General features: G+C 37.7%; 10 protein-coding genes across 10 annotated transcripts; 6 read left to right on the top strand and 4 right to left on the bottom strand.

The window, feature by feature from the left end:
* Nucleotides 1-51: 51 nt before the first annotated feature.
* On the bottom strand, nt 52-1,344 carry FDP41_007631 (uncharacterized protein; the record flags this gene model as incomplete). The annotated part of the gene is made up of 1 exon (XM_044711397.1): nt 52-1,344. One exon carries the CDS (start codon nt 1,342-1,344, stop codon nt 52-54), a length of 1,293 nt encoding a protein of 430 aa, XP_044568429.1.
* Nucleotides 1,345-2,109: 765 nt separating this feature from the next.
* On the top strand, nt 2,110-2,961 carry FDP41_007630 (uncharacterized protein; the record flags this gene model as incomplete). Its single annotated transcript, XM_044711396.1, has 1 exon — nt 2,110-2,961. The coding sequence occupies one exon, from the start codon at nt 2,110-2,112 to the stop codon at nt 2,959-2,961; it is 852 nt and encodes a 283-aa protein (XP_044568428.1).
* Nucleotides 2,962-3,482: 521 nt separating this feature from the next.
* On the top strand, nt 3,483-5,724 carry FDP41_007629 (uncharacterized protein; the record flags this gene model as incomplete). Its single annotated transcript, XM_044711394.1, has 2 exons — nt 3,483-3,695; nt 3,895-5,724. The coding sequence occupies 2 exons, from the start codon at nt 3,483-3,485 to the stop codon at nt 5,722-5,724; spliced, it is 2,043 nt and encodes a 680-aa protein (XP_044568427.1).
* Nucleotides 5,725-5,958: 234 nt separating this feature from the next.
* Nucleotides 5,959-8,157, top strand: FDP41_007628 (uncharacterized protein; the record flags this gene model as incomplete). Its single annotated transcript, XM_044711393.1, has 1 exon — nt 5,959-8,157. One exon carries the CDS (start codon nt 5,959-5,961, stop codon nt 8,155-8,157), a length of 2,199 nt encoding a protein of 732 aa, XP_044568426.1.
* A 195-nt stretch (nt 8,158-8,352) lies between these two features.
* FDP41_007627 (uncharacterized protein) lies at nt 8,353-9,066 on the top strand (the record flags this gene model as incomplete). The annotated part of the gene is made up of 1 exon (XM_044711392.1): nt 8,353-9,066. One exon carries the CDS (start codon nt 8,353-8,355, stop codon nt 9,064-9,066), a length of 714 nt encoding a protein of 237 aa, XP_044568425.1.
* A 172-nt stretch (nt 9,067-9,238) lies between these two features.
* Nucleotides 9,239-10,179, bottom strand: FDP41_007626 (uncharacterized protein; the record flags this gene model as incomplete). Its single annotated transcript, XM_044711391.1, has 3 exons — nt 9,239-9,471; nt 9,550-9,760; nt 10,150-10,179. The coding sequence occupies 3 exons, from the start codon at nt 10,177-10,179 to the stop codon at nt 9,239-9,241; spliced, it is 474 nt and encodes a 157-aa protein (XP_044568424.1).
* Nucleotides 10,180-10,583: 404 nt separating this feature from the next.
* Nucleotides 10,584-14,029, top strand: FDP41_007625 (uncharacterized protein; the record flags this gene model as incomplete). The annotated part of the gene is made up of 5 exons (XM_044711390.1): nt 10,584-10,690; nt 10,780-11,026; nt 11,077-12,423; nt 12,517-13,129; nt 13,254-14,029. The coding sequence occupies 5 exons, from the start codon at nt 10,584-10,586 to the stop codon at nt 14,027-14,029; spliced, it is 3,090 nt and encodes a 1,029-aa protein (XP_044568423.1).
* Nucleotides 14,030-14,207: 178 nt separating this feature from the next.
* On the bottom strand, nt 14,208-14,741 carry FDP41_007624 (uncharacterized protein; the record flags this gene model as incomplete). The annotated part of the gene is made up of 1 exon (XM_044711389.1): nt 14,208-14,741. One exon carries the CDS (start codon nt 14,739-14,741, stop codon nt 14,208-14,210), a length of 534 nt encoding a protein of 177 aa, XP_044568422.1.
* Nucleotides 14,742-15,068: 327 nt separating this feature from the next.
* Nucleotides 15,069-16,154, top strand: FDP41_007623 (uncharacterized protein; the record flags this gene model as incomplete). The annotated part of the gene is made up of 1 exon (XM_044711388.1): nt 15,069-16,154. The coding sequence occupies one exon, from the start codon at nt 15,069-15,071 to the stop codon at nt 16,152-16,154; it is 1,086 nt and encodes a 361-aa protein (XP_044568421.1).
* Nucleotides 16,155-16,411: 257 nt separating this feature from the next.
* FDP41_007622 (uncharacterized protein) lies at nt 16,412-18,043 on the bottom strand (the record flags this gene model as incomplete). The annotated part of the gene is made up of 1 exon (XM_044711387.1): nt 16,412-18,043. The coding sequence occupies one exon, from the start codon at nt 18,041-18,043 to the stop codon at nt 16,412-16,414; it is 1,632 nt and encodes a 543-aa protein (XP_044568420.1).
* Between the last annotated feature and the right edge of the window lie 528 nt (nt 18,044-18,571).

The raw sequence follows: 18,571 nt of genomic DNA, 5'->3' as shown, positions 1-18,571 counted from the left end.
ATTTACATTGTTACAATAATTAGAAAGAGTATTAGAGTGGTTTCAAATTAGCTAATTTTCATCTGTCATCAAGTCGTATGATGCATCCGTAATGGCTAATCCTGTGGAATGAGGATCGTCAATGACTTTTGGTGAAATGCATTTCCCGTTGGAGCTACTATCAAACCGTGTTCTTAGTCTTTTCAAAATCTCTTCACGACTGCTTGTATAAGGTACAACTGCATGTTCGTTTGGGTTGTTACCATCATCAATATTGTTCGTAGAAGAGTGACGTGACGAATTTCCAAGCACAGATTGAAGCAGAGCTGTGTCAGCTCTTGGCGACGGCATGACAGATGTGCTTGATGTTGAAGAGGTTTGTTGTGGACATAGTAATGTATTCAATGGATTGGAGCTGTTTCCAGTAGACTGGCTGATGAGTGAGGAAAGTTTCTTTTGCCACATGTTTTTCATCATTTGATTATCTGTGGAGACATTGAGTGTTGTTTTACCTCCATTAAAGAAAGGTGAAGGTTTTGTTTTTGGAATGCAGCTGGTGAGCAATGAACTTGTCGTCAAAGATGATGACGAGCAACATACAAGTTGAGTACAGCTCCAATCTCCTGCTTTTGTATCTCGTGCACTTTGTTGAATTTTCTGAACATTAAAATCCATATCATTGTTTTCTGCATTGTTCTTTTGATTGAGTGTATCGTCATGCAGTTGTTGACTAGAAGAAGTATTATTGCTCTCTTCAGATACATGCAAATGCGAGAGTTGCGCTGAGAGTCTATCTTGATGATGTTGCGATTTCACTCGCTTACAAAAATTACGTTCATGAAAAGACTCAAGAAGGCATGAGGAGGGGTCATCCTCAAGAAATTTGTTGCTTTCCTCATCGGTGATCAGCTGATCAATGATGTCCTCTTCTTCTTCATTCTCTTCTAGGTAATTCACATATTCATCAAATTTCCTCTTATGGGTGTTTTCGAAATGTGATGCATCTTTATAATTGAATGGAAATGTCATCCAAAGCTTACTCTCGTCTCTGAGGGGATTGTGGAATTCTGGTAACTGTGGTCCACCTCCTCCAGAGTAGTAATAATAGTTTTGATTCGTGGTGTCATGGTTATTGTTGTTCTGATAGTAGTAGTTGTTGTTATTATTATTATTATTGTTGAAACTCGTATCACCAACAGAGGATGCTGTAGTGGAGATGATCAATGGAGAATTGTAACCATTATTTCCATTGTTGTTGAAAAACAATCCAGATGAACCATATTGAATAGGGTTTCTCATCAACAACTCTTGACTAGTTGTTGTTGGTCCTTGATAAATCTGATCCGATGTCCATGATCCGATCATGTTCAAATAATAATAATAATAATAATAATAATAATATTAACAATGAGGGTTCAAAATGATTATCAAGTTATTGCTGCAAAATTTCAAAAGATTCTCTTAATTTGCTCAACAAATAAGAAATTTCAACACAAGAGGCCTTTCATTCGTGCGAACACGCACATTCATGCACACACGAATGCACGATCAACGCTGTGTTGTTGCTCAGATTGTGAAAGGGAATGTGCTCTCTAGGGCTGTTCTCTCTTCAAGGATTTTTTTCGGAATCTTTTCGTTTTTGATAATAATCGGAACTGAATTGTCTCTCTCTCTCTCTCGAATTGATACTAAAGGTCTAATGGTCAAAGGAAACCTTGGCCTGGTTCAGAGAGCAAGTGTAAAAAGTCATAGAGCTCGAGGATGGATGCAAGTGTGAAAGACCAAGTTCATGAAAACAACAATAACAGTGGTTCTCGTCTCCAAGCTCCTTTTTTGACAAAAAAATAACTCACCTCGATTTTTGGCGAATCTTTTCTCACCACCCCTTTTCGAAAAGAAGCATTTCATTCCGACGAGAGAGAACAATTTTACGAGGTGATTGGAATGATCCATTCATGTTGATAACAACAAAATAGAAACTATCATTATTATAAATTCAACAAATTAACAAATTAATTCAACATTGTGAATCCGCAAAGAATCATGATATCTCATTCGAGCAGCTCGGAGCAAAAAACATCATCCATTGTTGGTGATTCAAATCATGTATCAAGAACAACAACAACAAATATGATTAATACATCACCGTCGTGGACAGAATCATTTTCAAAGAATGAAACACCATGGTTTTTGAGAGAAAAACCACTGGAATATTGTTATTCGGAACTTTCAAAACATCCATCCTTGTTAGAAAAGGTTAAAAAGTCAATTGAAGTTATCAAAAAAACTCTTGAAATGTACAATACACCCATTGCTCTGGGTTTTAATGGAGGAAAAGACTCTGTAGTCATTGTTAATTTATTAATCATGTATCTATTGGAAAAATTCAACGTGACAACCAGTGAAAATTCAGGAGCCAATAGCACAAGCTCACAACAACTTTCATCTCTATTGAATCAACACTGCCTATTCTTTCATTTCTCAATACCTCATCAATTTCCAGAGATGGATCACTTTTTGGAGCAATCCTCAAATCTCTATGGTGTTACTTTAAAGCTCATTGACGCCAGCAAAGGTTTTAAACAAGGACTCGCCGAGTTGATAGAAACATCCTCGAGTAAACTTGATGCGGTATTCATGGGAACAAGAAAAATTGATCCAGACGGACAGACTATTGATATATTTGAAAAAACCTCAAATGGTTGGCCCGAAATGATGCGAGTTTCTCCAATCTTAGAATGGGACTATCAAGACGTGTGGCAATTCATTCTCTCACTTCATATACCATACTGCACGCTTTATGACTTGGGATACACCTCGTTGGGTAGTGTGAATGATACAGTTCGCAATGAGGCACTAAGACAACCAGATGATTCATTTCTTCCTGCCTATTTTCTTATGGATGGCACTTTGGAAAGATCTGGAAGAATGAAAAGGCAGCAAGCTCATCATTCTGCTCATCATCAGAAAGTAAATGAATGAAAATTAGCATCATGATCGACTCTCGTGTTTCAGGCTCTCCTCTCGAACATTCATTGAGCAAAACAGACACTTACAAAAAAAAAACTCAAAGCAGAACCTTACCCGTTATTGGTTGTATCATCTTGTCCAAATCTTGTGCCGGACTTGTTTGTGCTGCTTCTTTTCATCATCATCAAAGTTTGACCGAGCACGTCGGGAGACTCTCCTTGTACAAGCGAGAATATTAGTAGTGTTGTTTGCCGTGCTCTCTAGAGATCATTTGTCGTTTGAATTGTTTTCGTTCATCAAATAACGCCATTATAAGTCATAATTCTTCCAGTTGTTGTTCTAAAATACTAGTGTCTCAAGACCATCAACAAACTCTCCGTGATCCCTGATATCATCGTTATCCCACATAGATAGTATATCTTTCAATCATTCCATATTATTTATTTTCCCTCGTCATAACTCCCATCATCCTCTCATCACCTACATCAGTAATTACTATTTATCAGTTCAATCGTATCCTGTTCTCTACCACCATGAATATGAACACTCCAACCAATAATGTGATGGATTTAATTTCTCGGTTAATAGGCAACAACCAAACACCAGGAGGTCAACCAATCACAACTACGCCCTCATCGTCCACCCATCCCACACCACAACAACCACAAGGACCAACCATGATACAACAACCGCAAATCAACCAAAACAATCCACAAACAGCACAGTTATTGAGAATATTGCAACAGGTAAGTTGTATGATAGAAATATTCCATTTTAACCCTGAGAACATGTCGTGCGCATCAACATTGTTGTGACATTTCGTGAATATTTGTGTATGTCCTGTATGATGCAACAATTGTGTAACACTGATCAAATGCCAACTATGCGCTCCCAATAACGATGAATGACAATGTTAATTGCTCTTTGAACTATTTACCACAACAGAACCCAAATATTCTTAACTCTTTAGGTGGAAATACGGGAAATCAAGCAATATCTTCTTCAGGTACAAACGTATCCCATGATGTTCTGTTACATTTCTTACAATCACAACTTAACAACAGCAATGTACAGCTAAGATCAAGACAACCTCAGGGCATACTGCCCAACGTGGCAGGAGGTGGTATTTCCATGAATCCACAACAACCTCAAACGCAGAACGTACTCATGGGTAGTGACAATAATATGCTTACCGGAGATGGCAACTTTGCCACAGCTCCAGCATCATCAGGAGGTGTGGCTAGTAGTGATCAAGGTAATTCCGCCATGATCAACAACCAAATGTTAGGAGGAGGACTAGTGGGAACAAATCCTACAACTCCGATCGGTATGATGACAATGAATGGAACGAATATGAACATGCCTAATCAAAATATGAATATGACTAGTCAAACAAAACGATCTGGAACACCTCTAAGCAACAACAGCGGCGGATTATCAACAAATACAACCACCACAACCATGACACAATCTGGGTTTTCTAATGGAACACGAAAGTTCTCTGTTGATCACATCAAACTAGTGCAACAGCTCATTGAACAGTGCCTAAAGTTATATCTCTCAAAGACAGAAACAATAGCATTTCTTTGTTCTAAATATGACAACATTGATCCTGCATTTATTAGTTTAATGTGGTTCAAGTTGGAACAACAAAATCCTGAATTTTTCAAGGCATACAACACCCGTCTTCAAATCAAAGATCAAATTACACAGTTTAATCAATTAGTGAAAGAACAAGCTCAACTAATGCAACAACAAGGATTACTGATACAAAGCTCAAACAGTGGATTTTCTCAAATGTCGATGCCTAACAGCCAACTTATGAACAATTCTCCTCTTACCATCTCTACAAATATTCCTCAATCCATGAATCCCTACACTTCTTCTCCTGTGACAATGAATACTTTTGTTGCAACTCCCTCCAACACTCCTAACATTGCAAGTGCTAACATGACTAATCCCATGAATATGAACGCTGGAGGAGGTTTTGTTTATGCAAATAATTTAATGACCACAAGTCCAAGTCCCAATACATCAATGGTTGGAGGAATGCAAACTCAGGGTGGTAATGGTGTCTCTGGTCTAGGAAACATGAATTTACAACAGCAACAACAGGGACCTAATACCTTGAACTTTGCTCAACAACAGCAACAACACATGTATAGAAATCAATCACAGCCTCAAACAAATTCTCAACAACAATTTTCTCAGAATAATTTCAATGCACCCAACAATAGCTCCTCACCTCAAAAACGAACACCAGATTCCATGAACGTTTCATCAACAACCTCAATGGGTAATACGGCCTACAGTGAAGACAATAGTGCTGCTACCTCGAACAATAACAACACTTTCTCAGGCAACCCTCAATCCAATATGGACACGAGCCAAATGATAAATCCTAGACAAGTAGTTCAAAATTTCATGAAATCACCTCCCATTATGGTTCCTACTGGTACTGTCCAGTCCATGATGGCACCATCTAGTAATAATATCAACAACAACAACAACAATAATCCTGAAACAATGTCTGTGAACAGCAATGTCTCAAAACAAGCACAGAACAGCAGCAATACTAATACTTTACAACAAGTTACTGTGCATGACTCTTCAAATCAACAAATTTCTGCTAGTAATTCTGCAACACACAATAATCAAACGTCCTCACAACAAGATGCTACAAGTGCCCTGGATAACAGCTCATTTGGTGGCTTTGATTTTCCTGAAACAGGCGATTTGTTTGCTGATACAGAAGATTTTGATTTTAATTTTTGATTTGATAGATAAGATGATCGAATATCCAAAACCACATACACAGCTTTCTAAAATTTTCTTGTCATTAAATTATTTAACACAATCACAATAACAACACATTGTTCAAATCAAAAATTGTGTGTTCACATTTATTTAACTCTCTCTTCTTCGACCGTTAGGGATGTTGGCGCCATCACAAAACGTTACATTAATTCATTTTTGAAAATGTGAGTGGATACAACAATTTATGAAAAAATGTCCAACCACGACAACCACACGGCCTCCACCACTAGTACCATGACAACATCCAATGAAGAGCAGGTATCCATCATTGAAGAAGAATGGGAATTCAAAGCTCCCAAATATTTTGACTTTGATAAACTCCTCGTTTCAAACTCAACCCAGCAACCACATGCAGAGGATGCCCACAACAAGAGCCAAACCGATCAATGGTTTTTCACCGAAGATGCCCAACATTTGGAATTTCTCGATCCGAAATATATTGATTTGAATGGTAATAACTCACAACAACAAAACATTTGGGTACCCAATCAAGAGTCCTCCTCTTCCTCCTCACATTTACACAATCATGATGATATTACCTTGAGTAATATTAGTACCATTTCAAAATTTAGTGTTCATCATGATGATGGAGCCTCTCTCTATTCATCGGCCAGTAATATTCCATCCATCATGTCTGCGTTCAATAATAATAATAACAACAACAACAACAACAATAGAAATAATTATTGTTCATCCACCATTTTGCAAAATTCTCATCATCCACTGCACCACAATAAGCCTCGTAGTAGTCGTCGTGCAGCTCCCAAACTGACCATTCCAGTCACTCCAAAATTCATGACCGATCAGAGAATGAAGCAGAGAAGCGTTTTGAATGCTTCACACAACAATATGAAGAACAACAATCCGACGAGTAAGGCTCCTTTCCTAATGACCACCTCTCATATGACCACTAGCAGCAGCAGCACTAGCACTCAAAGTATCTTGTCCTCAACAAGTACCACCTGCAATACTCTCAAAACACTCAAAAGTAGTGTGGACAATAAGGAACGTTTGACCAAATTCAAGACAGTCACTCGACCTAAATTAATCTCTCCAAAGCCTTTCAAATTTGCTACGGAGAGCCGAGCTGAAGCAAATGGCACTAAGAATACGAGCAGCATCCAATTACCTCCTGGACATTCTCCCTTCAATAAGAGCATGCTTCAGAAAATTAATGAGATGAGAAACAAGATTCCATCCAGATGGAAATGCAATAGTAGCCTCCAACCAAGTACTCCCTTGTCGAGTAAACCACTCAAGATTACAAAACCAAGTTCCTTCAAGCTGCGAACCAAATTCAGAAGTAGAACTCGAGCAGTGCCACAAGTTGTGGAAAATGTTGTACGTGTGGAATTTAAAGCAAGACCTCTCAATAGAAAGATCTTTGAGAGTTCTGGGCAAATTGGTCTTGGTCGAGTTGTTAAGCGAGAAATTACTCATCCTGAAGAATTTAATCTTCTCACTGATGAGCGAATTAAGAAGAGAAAGTTGGATCAAAGCAAGATTGTGGACGAGAGTATGAGCAGCAACATTTCACACACTCGTCCTATCAAGACTCGAAAACTTGACAACACAACATCCACTTCTACATTGCAACAAAGCATTTTACAAACCTCGAAAAGTGTCAAACCTCCAACCATTCCAGAGTCGCCCAATTTGAGAACAAAACAACGAGCTCATGCCAGAGCAGCTCCTCAACCTGCCACTCCAAATTCTCCTCACATTACTTTTCGCGCTAGGCCTTTACCAGTCACAACTCTTCAGAATCCCTTTGTACCAACATTGACAGAGCATATCACCACTGTGCCTGAGCCCTTTCATCTCAAAACTGAACAACGAGGAGCATTGCATCGAAAACAGTTTGAATCAAGAATTATTGAAGAGGAGGAAAAGGAAAATGAGAGTCGTCACTTTAAGGCAAGACCTATTTTAAAGGCAGCATCTTTGTGTAGCGATGCTCTCAGCACTAGATCGAATGTCATCAAACCACTTCCCATTACCGTTCCTGTTTCTCCAAAACTTCTCACCAAAAACAGAGTTCGATCTGAAGACTCGATTTTGAAAAGTGTTATTATTGGACCCTCTCTCCCAAACACTTCAACATTTCGAGCACGACCAATGCCAAATTTTAATCTCACCTCAAATTCATCAAACCACCACCTCTCCAAAGTGTCAAAGAATATGGATCTGACGACCACCACCCATACTACTACTCATGTGGAGCCCTTTCATTTGAGAACAGAGGAGAGAGGACAGGCCTATCAAACCAAATTCAAGACACATATGGAGGAGTTGCTCTCCAAACAAACATCTGAAACTCTCGACCATTCAAGCAGCTCTTTCAACAACACCAAGAAGAAGGGTTCTACAGCTTTCAATCTTCGATTATAAATTATTCTTGTACGAACACCTCCTTTTGAAGATTGTGATCAATTTTTCGAACAAAACGATCGATTGGTGACGTGAATGCCACTGTCGCTCAGTCGAATAAAAGGCACCATCATCCTTTCAATAATAATGAATGTTATAAAGAATTTCTTGTCGGAGTTAGTACCAACACATCGGAGTACAAGAGAATACAAAAAAATGGCTGCATTTGGAACCATGATGGATTGGTGCTTTCTTCTTCTTTTATTCGTGTGCTTGAGCTATTGTGGCAGCTGTTATTGTGAACGTTCACAAACAATCATAGATGCCAACAAACATAAACTCTCTCCTCCATTGTGGGGTGGCTCAGACTCCTTCCGAGTGTTGGTCAATCTCACAAATCCCAGTCCAGTTTCGAAATGGATGTTCGCGTATTACCATTCGAGTGCATTGAAGGCAGAACGTTATGAACATTTTCCACCTCAATACGATGAGATGTGTATGGGTCTACCTAATGTGAGTCCCGATCAGCAATGCAATGTCATCTTCTCATATAATGGTTGGTCTTACTTGCAACTTCCTCAACTTCAAATGTGCTGCAAATGTGAGAATACGTTTGGAGCCGTTCGTGGGGATTGGTTGATGGAAAATTCGACCTTTGCTGGTTATGTTCGTGACGAACGAACTGGCTATGATACTCAACATTGGACCAAATGGGGTCAATATTTGAATCATTATTATTGTACCAATGATGACAAGAGAATGCCAATTCGCTTCAATGAACTTTGGGGACCTCAGCACATTCTCAAACAATGGGATTTTTTGGTGGAGAGTTATAAGGTGGGAGAATTTGATTACAAGAAATTGCTGGGACCACCAGAGAATTGTGAAAATTTGTGTATGAGTGATGTATGTAAGGCTTATCGAAGGTAAAGATGTTCATTGATAAACGAACGCAAAGACCCCATGCTTGAATAAATAAATATTTAATTATTATATTTGATAATTGTGTCAAATGTTCACAACTGACACACCAAAGTCAAATGGAAACGGCTCACAATTTATTAATTTCATGAAGAAAGAGATTGAGGAGCTCTTGATAAATTTAGGGGGTTTGAGTGCCCCTATCATATTCCTCAAATACTTCTTTGAATAATCCAGAGTCAACCTTTACGATCCACCTAAAGTTTTCCGAGAGAATGATCGGTGTCACCGTTGTTTGTTGTGGACTTGTCTTGATTGCTTCAATGACAAATTGATGAGAGAACGTTCGTGCTGTGCTTGGGTCGTTATCCAAAGCGAGCATCCCATATGAAGTCAGTAACATGTGCTCATTGTCTACATTGCGAAGTGGTCAATTTGTGCAAGGTTCGTCAGTTGTAAGCTTGTCTCTGCTTTCCGATCATGTGAACCTACCAATTACTTGATAATCAAATGAAGTAAAACACATTTGCTGGTAAATTTTGTCGTATAAGTTAACAATATCTGCTCCTCGATAAGCTAGGCCATTCCAAAGGAGAGTAGATCTTTGAGAATATAAACTGTAGAGTAATTCTTTACGCCCAGTATTCCATGCATAGTAGTAAGAAATGAAAAATTGCCGAGCAAAATAGGCCTCATCAGCAATCTTATCCAATGTTATTATTTAGATTTGAATGGCAAGAGATATCGAATATCATTTGTTTTTAAAACCAATTTACGAGTATTGTCATAATTTGTTGATGAAAAATGTTCAATCAATGTGTTGGATGGACATTCGGTCATTGTTCAATTTTACATCAGCAACAGATTTCAATTAATAGAACACAATTTGAGTCGGTTTTAGCACAATATTATTATGAGCGAATATTGATTATCATCATCATCAACAAATAATAATGTAAATGATATTAAAAATCGGAATGTGAGAAAATTCATCATCCAAAACGCCCATCGTCATCACAACATCCCACACAATAGTTCATCATGGTGGGCGCTGGCTTCCTCTTCTTCTTCTCCTCCTCGTCTAAGACTTACTTTTTTTTCATGATGCATGAGTTTGCTCATTTTTTATGTAATTTAATAATAGCTGCAATTAATTCACATCAATCCTTTGGTGAATTTCCAAATTTATCCCATAGAATTGTAGAATGAAATTGCAATGTAGATTCTGAATTATTACTCTCTGAAAGATTAGATATTTTTGTTCCCATATGGGAAGAGATCATGCATTCAAGAAGGCGAAGATAAAATGATTTTTGAAAAAAAATATCTTTTCATCACCGTAATCATAGACAACATCATCTCCACACATACTCACATAAATTTTGAAAAGAACATTGCCATTATTACTTGCGTGGAGAAGCAAAACAATTATTATCAGCAGCATTACCGAGTTTTTTAATCTGTATCTGCAATAACTTCCATCTTTCTTCATATTATTTCAGAATATTAACGCATCCTAGAGGAAAATGCTCCGAAAGAAAAATAACAAGAGATTTAATATGCTCTTATTGAAAGAGGATGAAATATATTTTCAGGACTTTTCATGTACTTATTTTATGGGCGTTGGAGGAAGGTGTGTTTTTGTTTGGCGATGATAATATTTGAACATATATTATTTTACTACTGTTTATTCATCATGATCGTGATTTCAAAATGTTACAGAGAGAAATATAAAGGACGATTACACTTTTGCTCTCACTCCTTGGTATTCGTTCCTGATGATACACGATATTCGATTACAAGACATTCCTTTGACAAGATCGAAGGAGGTTTCAAAAAATTCAGACCAACCCCAAGTAATCAACCATTCTTTTCCTCATTTAGCGAGGAAAATATGTTTTGTTTTACATGCACAGAATTTGTGGAAATCCGAAAGGGAAATAAGGACCACCCCTATATTTTCAAAAAAGTAAGTGTTCCTCAAGGAAGATGAAAAATTTTTATTGATAACATGTTTAGCAACCTGATACAGTAGTAATTGGACTCACTTTCTTGACAGCTCAGCAATTTGTTGAAAAAATTTCCCCAATCTACCAATTATTCCAAAATAATTCTGGAACACCTTCAATTGAAAAGATTAATCAAATTTATGAAGATCAAATCGCCAAAGGCTTCTCTTTTGATATTACATGGCTCGAAGATTTTAGAGAACAAACACTTTATGAAACTCATGGTACCAAAGTCACACCACTCGTAGACACACATGGATGTATTTTATTGACTAATGAAAGAATTTATTTCCAACCATTCAACAACATTAGCACAAAACCAGTTAAAAAGTACAACTTGAGGGATATTAATAGAATCGTCAAAAGGCGTTACAACTTGCGTCAAATTGGTGTTGAAATATTCTTACGGAATAACAAGAGCATATTCTTTTCTTTTAAGAACCAAGTAGAGCGTGACAACTTTTACAATACAATTTTAAAACAACCAGTAATATCCAACATTTCAATGAATGACCAGGGCAATATGACACTCAAATGGCAAAGTGGGTTAATAAGCAATTTTGATTATTTGCTATACTTGAATTTTATTGCTGATCGATCGTTTAATGATTTAACACAGTACCCAGTATTTCCATGGGTCGTTGCTGATTATTCAAGCAAGACGCTCGACCTACAAGATCCAAATACTTTTAGAGACTTGAAAAAACCAATAGGCGCACTGAATCCAGACCGGCTCAAATATTTCAAAGATCGATATTACCAGATGCCAGATCCAAAATTCCTGTATGGAACACACTACTCAACCCCTGGCTATGTTCTCTATTTCCTAGTGAGACAAGCGCCTGAGTATATGCTCAAACTTCAAAATGGAAAATTTGATGCACCTGACAGAGAGTTTTGTTCGATCAAACAAACCTTTAACTCTGTACTCACCAACACTACTGATTTGAAAGAATTAATACCAGAATTCTATCAATCAACAGGAAGTTTCTTGATGAACTCTCTTAATCTAGATTTAGGTGTTCGGAATAACGGCCAGCGTGTGAACAATGTTATTTTGCCTCCATGGTCCAAAGATGAGCAAGATTTTATTTACAAATGTAGACTGGCTCTTGAGAGTGATTACGTCTCACAAAATTTGCATCACTGGATTGATTTAATATTTGGTTACAAACAGAGAGGAGAAGAAGCTGTAAAGGCTGATAATTTATTCTATTATTTGACATATGAAGGGGCAGTGGATATCGAAAAAATTAGAGACCCCATCGAAAGACGAGGAATTGAAATTCAAATTAGAGAATTTGGTCAAACACCAAAACAAGTGTTCACATCTCCTCACCCACAAAGAAAGGCATCCGTAAGTTTTCTCATTGAATCAAATAATTATATTTGTAATGTATGAATTCTAATGGACATTGCATGTTAATTTCCATCGCAACAATTACAACAGACAAACCTCGCCAATATTACAAAATTTTCTGTTACCTCGTCTGACACAATTCCTTTAGATATTATTTCTGCAACTAACAGGGATGTTCCACAATCTCCATCCGTTGTTCGAACTGGATCTTCTGTGTTCATGGATAGAGAATCAGCGTTTAGCAGCTCTTCCAAGACCTCCTCTCCCATTTTAAGCTCTACAAGCTCTTTTAGATCAATTTCTTCTCCATTATTCACACCCAAAGATAATGATGACTTTGACGTGAATGACTTGCTTAAATCTGATCTGAATCGCCCAAGTAGTTTTTTTAACAAACAACTCGAAGAATTGGAGCCCTCTTCCTCGTCACTTCAATCCGCTGACTCATTCAGTTCCTCAGTTTCATTGGATAGTTTAACCACAGATAATAGTCCTAACCGCACAAGAAAGAAGAGATCTACCTTGAGAAAGCAAAAACAAAACGAGAACTCATTTACACCCAAGTTTTCAACGACCACTACAGAGGAACCAACACTCAAGGTTGAGCTTCATCGAGATCGCATCACCTCAGCCATCATTAGCAAGGACAAATCGAGAGTGTATACCTCAAGTGACGACAGTACATGTAAGATTTACTCATTAGGTAGGTTGTAATGCTGATCTTGTATCTGGAATGATTATTTCAAATATCATGATCGTCCTAATTCTGCGCTGCTCGTATTGAATATGATTTATCGTACCACTATTGATTACGATCGTTCACATAGAATCTAAACGTCAGTTGAGAAGAATAGCAGATATGGGAGATATGGCACTTTCGTCTTGTGCTATTCTTGATGAAACATCTGAACAAAAGATTTTAGTTGCTGGCTCGTGGGACAATAGAATTTATGTGTATTCGGTCGAATATGGAAAGGTTTTGGACATGATTCAAGCTCACGAAGATGCCATCTCCAGGATTTGTGTTAAGAATGACACTTTGATTTCAAGTTCGTGGGATTCCACTGTCAAAGTGTGGAAATGTACTTCTGACTCTGTCACATCTACTCCAATGTTAACCTTTCAAGATCATGAATCTCCAGTTCATAGTTTGAATGTGGATGCATCTGGAAACTTGATTGTTTCAGGAAGTGAAGACGGTTTGGTAATTGTTTTTGATTTACGTCAAAAGAAAGCCATTTCTGAATTCCACGCTCACAATGACGTCGTTGCAGATACCTGCTTTTGTGGAGAAGACTCACAACGATTTGTATCATGTTCCAAAGATGGTTCCATTAAGCTGTTTGATGTATCTGGAACTGAGATTGCTCAATTCAGCAGTCCCGTTGTTAGTCAGGCCTGGAGATGTCTGGCTTCAGATGGGTTTGAATTGTTGTCAGGAGGTGAAGATGGCAAGTTGTACAAGTGGAATGTTCAAGATGGATCTCTCACTAAAGCGATTAATGCCCACAATGCTGCATTAACTTGTATCAGTGTCAGCGACGATGGAGAAAGTGTCGTAACAGGCAGTAAATCAGGTGAAATGATTTACTGGGACAAGTAGTAGCTGTGTAATGCAATTTGTGAACAATCAATGGGTTGATTGTGATGTACCTTCCAATACTACACAATATACTGCTCAATGATGATAAATTGCACATGTACGGATCATTTCTTCATATAGAGATGTGGTCGCAACAAACACTCAAAATAAAATCGCACTGCATTTGTGCATAATTATTTTACAAAAACTTGACACCTTCATTGTCACCAGATTGAAAGATTTCAGCCTTTCCTCTCCTTTCTAATACTTTGAGAGCCTTCTTAAATACCTCCGGATTCATTCCAAAAAATTCAGATCCTTCACCAGCATCACCTTCTAATAATTCAAAGAATGTACAAACAGTGTTTGTCAAGCCGTTGTCATCGACCCATTTCTGAATCTTATCTGCCCATTCAGCAGGCGTTTTCCAATATATAAAAATTGTTTCTTTTTTCTTATCTGCCCATTCAGCTCTTTCTTTTGAAACCATGTCTTCCAACAAGTCATAAATTGTTTCTTTCTGCAATTTCCGATGAATGGATTTATTATTAAAGAAATTCATTTCTTCTTCTGCGACATTCATCAAAAACTTCCGTTGATGCTCATAATATTTTAAAATTAAAGAACTCCATGCTTTATATTGTTTTGCTCTCGTCTCCAGAATGGGCTGAAACGAATAATACGGAGGAAGTGAATAGAAGGGAGGAAGTTTAAAGGTGTCTTGTTGACTCATTTTTTTTGTCGTTGTAATCGTCTTTATGAGGAGTTCCTATTGAGATTGATAGTCTATATTGATCAAACTTAATAGATGACAACACACAACATAACATGAATTCTCTCGAGTGAGTCTTAGATCTGTACCTCCTTATGAATTCCTTTCCAATGAATTCGTTTTGCTATTAGAAAACCACAACACTCAAGCCATGTGTTTGCCTTCAAAAAAAAATTCTCATCAACAAACCTGAGACATTTTTGTCGATCATCAACGTCGCTTTATAGCAATTAATACTCTAACTCTTTTAATTCATCATCATCACCATCATCATCTTATAATAATAGAATGTGGGGAACAAGTCAGACAAGTACCGGAGTACCATTAATGGGATCCACAGGTATAGGAGATGTGAATCCAAATGGACATTATTGTCTTCCTGATCTTCCTTCGGATACAGTTTCCATGATTTCATGGTGTCCTACACAAAATTATATTGTGGCTAGTAGTTGGGATGGTACTGTGAGTGCATGGGAAGTTCAAGCTGCAAATCAAATGGGCAAGATACAATTTGCTGCCATGGGAAAAGCCAAGTATAAACATGATGCACCAGTATTGTGTTGTTGTATGTCTCGGGAAGGAAAGATATTCTCGGGAGGATGCGACAACAAGGCGAAATATTTACAAATTGGTTCACAGAGCGATGTTACATTTGGAGCACATGACCAACCCATAAAAGCAATTCGATCATTGGATGGAGTAGATAATATGCAAACAATTGTAATGACTGGAAGTTGGGACAAGAATATCAAGTTTTGGGATATTAGACAGACAAGCGGACAACCTGTTGGAGTGGTTCCTCAAAAGGACCGAATTTACGACATTTCAACTAGTGGACCAATGGCAGTTGTAGCATTAGCAAATAAGGAAGTGCTTGTTTATGACTTAAGAAAACCACAAGAGCCATTCAAACAATATCAATCTCCATTAAGAGAACAAACGAGATGTGTGGCATGTTTTCCTGATCAATCAGGGTACGCTATTGGATCCATCGAAGGAAGAGTTGGTATCAATTATTTACAAGAAACTGCTACTAAGAAGAACTTTGCATTCAAGTGCCACAGAGAGGTCAATAACATTTTTGCAATCAATGCCATTTCCTTCCATCCAATGTTTGGAACATTTTCGACGGCTGGTTCTGATGGCACTTTCCACTTTTGGGATCATACTTCCAAGCAACGATTGCATCAATTTAAAAAGCTTAATGCTGATTTGACAATAGTTTCAACAGCATTTAATGGAGATGGAAGCATATTTGCTTATGCAGCAGGTTATGACTGGAGTAAGGGTCACGAATTCTACAAGAAGCACACCTATATTTATTTACATCCAGTTGAGGAAATTCAAGTGAAACCAAAAGGTACGGGCAAATAAAAATTCCCAATCATCCCTGAAAGACATTGTGACTGAACAAAACGTAGTTGGAAACAAATGTAAAGCAAACCAAGTTGGCGTCTAGTGCTTTCTATCATCAGTCAGTGATAACACAAATTTTAAACATATGTGATTAATTAGGTGTACAAAGGTATAAGAAAAACATCATTTGCATTCTCTCTTCCTTGCGTCCACAGTGTCAACATGTTAATTGAATCGGAAAATTTTCCATGTTCCTCATTTTTGGTTCGATTTTATTAAAGTTTCTTCTTTTTCGTTGGACCTTCGTGGGGAAGACGAGTGGATGGATAAACCTCATCGTAGGTGCTTGTTTTACGAGAACAGACCAAAGCAATATCTTGGAAGGCTGAGGATGAAAGTAGACCCATTGTAAATTGAGCCATCACACTATTATTGTTCTCTGAAATGAAATAAATAAACGTATGGTTATCACCACAGCTCACTCGAGTACGAAAATTCTTACTAATGTTGAGATCTTGATACGTGTAGTGACGAGGTAATTTCGTGAAACAAGTCACTACAGGTTCACTGAGATTTGTCTCTCTCATACTAGTATCTTCGTAGAATCCTAACTGATTGAACAAGTTCGAGCCAGTCACAAACACCTCATTCATGGTTGTAGTACAAACAGCGTGAAAGTCTCCTATCGAGATTGTTTCAAAAGCTAGAGCGAGCTCACCTGGAAGGTTCACATCTTTCAATGAGGTTCCATCAATTTTGTCTCTTGTAATTGGAATCCTTTGTCCCAGTTGACCTTCAATGAATCGACCAAAACCTGCCAAACCACATTCCGATTGACCTTCACGGAAGACAAAGAATCCATGGTAATTTCCTGAAGCAATCTTTGAAACAGGTTTCACTGTGGTCACAATCGTTGGTACATATACTTGGTCAATGAATAGCTTACTTTGTCCACAAAAATAGACATGGCCCTCTTGTGTGAGGAAGAGAGACCAATTTGTTCCCGTTTCTACTTGAACTGTTTTAGAGTCAAGTTTCTTGCAAGCAAGTAAATTAAAATTACTCACAACTCCATCCACCAATATATCCTGTATAGAGTTATCGGTAGGATCGAATCCAAGCTTTCCATTCTCTGCCGAACCAGTCACGTACACTCTTCTATCATTTGTCAACAAGAGAGTATGATTGAATCCACAACTCACTTGTACAATCTCCTTACTTGTTGGTTTTAACAAGGATAAATCCACAAGTTGTGGAATTCTATTCGATTTTTGTAAACCTTCCTCAATGGGCAGAGAACACTGTCCAAAGCTATTATTCCCACAGGCGTACATGGCGCGACTTCTTCTACAAATGAAAATATTATAAAAAATTCCACAACTAATATCAACAATATCTTCCTTGAGAAGATCACAGAGAGTTGGTTTTGTGATGTGTTTTTTTCGTTTTTTTGTTTGATGTAAATTAATATGTGAGGTATTGCCAATGGTATTACTTTGATTGGGCGTGGTGGTGCTATTACTACTTTCGTGATTGGCAATAATTTCGGAAGTATTTGCTATTGAAGAAGAAACTGGCAATACATTAAAATCATTCAATCCACAACCATACACTTTATACGAATCTGTAATGAAAAATGTTCTCTTATTCGCACATATCACTTTTCGAATGGTTTGTCCATTGAATACCCTTGTAGTATTTATAACATGGACTTTACACTTTTCTTGTTCTTCGGGAGTCCAAAATGAGTTATGATCATGTTCTATTAATTGACTACCAGCCATCCGAAGTGATGATAGATGCATGGCTGAGAGAATTGCATTCCTCCGATCAAAATCTGTTGAAGTGTGTACTCCCAACTGATGATTCTCGTTGTCGCCAAAACACAGCATTCGCAAGCACGACATTTTTTTTAATAATAAATATTATTTAAATATTCAAAATGATGATTGATCTCTTCTCGAGAGTCGAAGGGACAAGCTTGTCCTTGTCGTCTATGAACAACAATCAACAAAATGGCATTCTGGCATTCATCACCATTTCTCTCGAATATCAGCTGTGTAAAGCTGGAGCTGTCAACAACTTCAGCAAAAAGGACCATCCTGGCTATTCGCTGCTTGGTTTTGATGATAATTCTAGAATTAGTGGGTTGACAATCGTTGAGGTCAAAGATTGTATCTTGTTAGAGGCTTTGTCCACCTTGATTTTCTTTGTCAAGTTGTCCTTACCTTTGTAAAGGTGACTTGCAAATTCTTTCTTCTTGTTATTTTTTCAAATTCTCTCTGTACAGGAGGAATCTACTGGTGTATTCGGGATGATAGATTGTCCATGTTCATTCCCATTCCTGTTTTACCATTCTGACAAGAGCCATCAGTATGGATTTCAAAATTACTTCCTTCTAATCGATCGAGAGAAAACATTCCAATTGTATTCTT

Source organism: Naegleria fowleri (assembly GCF_008403515.1).
Source record: "Naegleria fowleri strain ATCC 30894 chromosome Unknown tig4, whole genome shotgun sequence".
Lineage (NCBI taxonomy): Eukaryota > Heterolobosea > Eutetramitea > Acrasida > Naegleriidae > Naegleria > Naegleria fowleri.
Note: the sequence above shows the minus strand (reverse complement) of the source record. Positions and strands in the feature narration are given on the sequence as shown.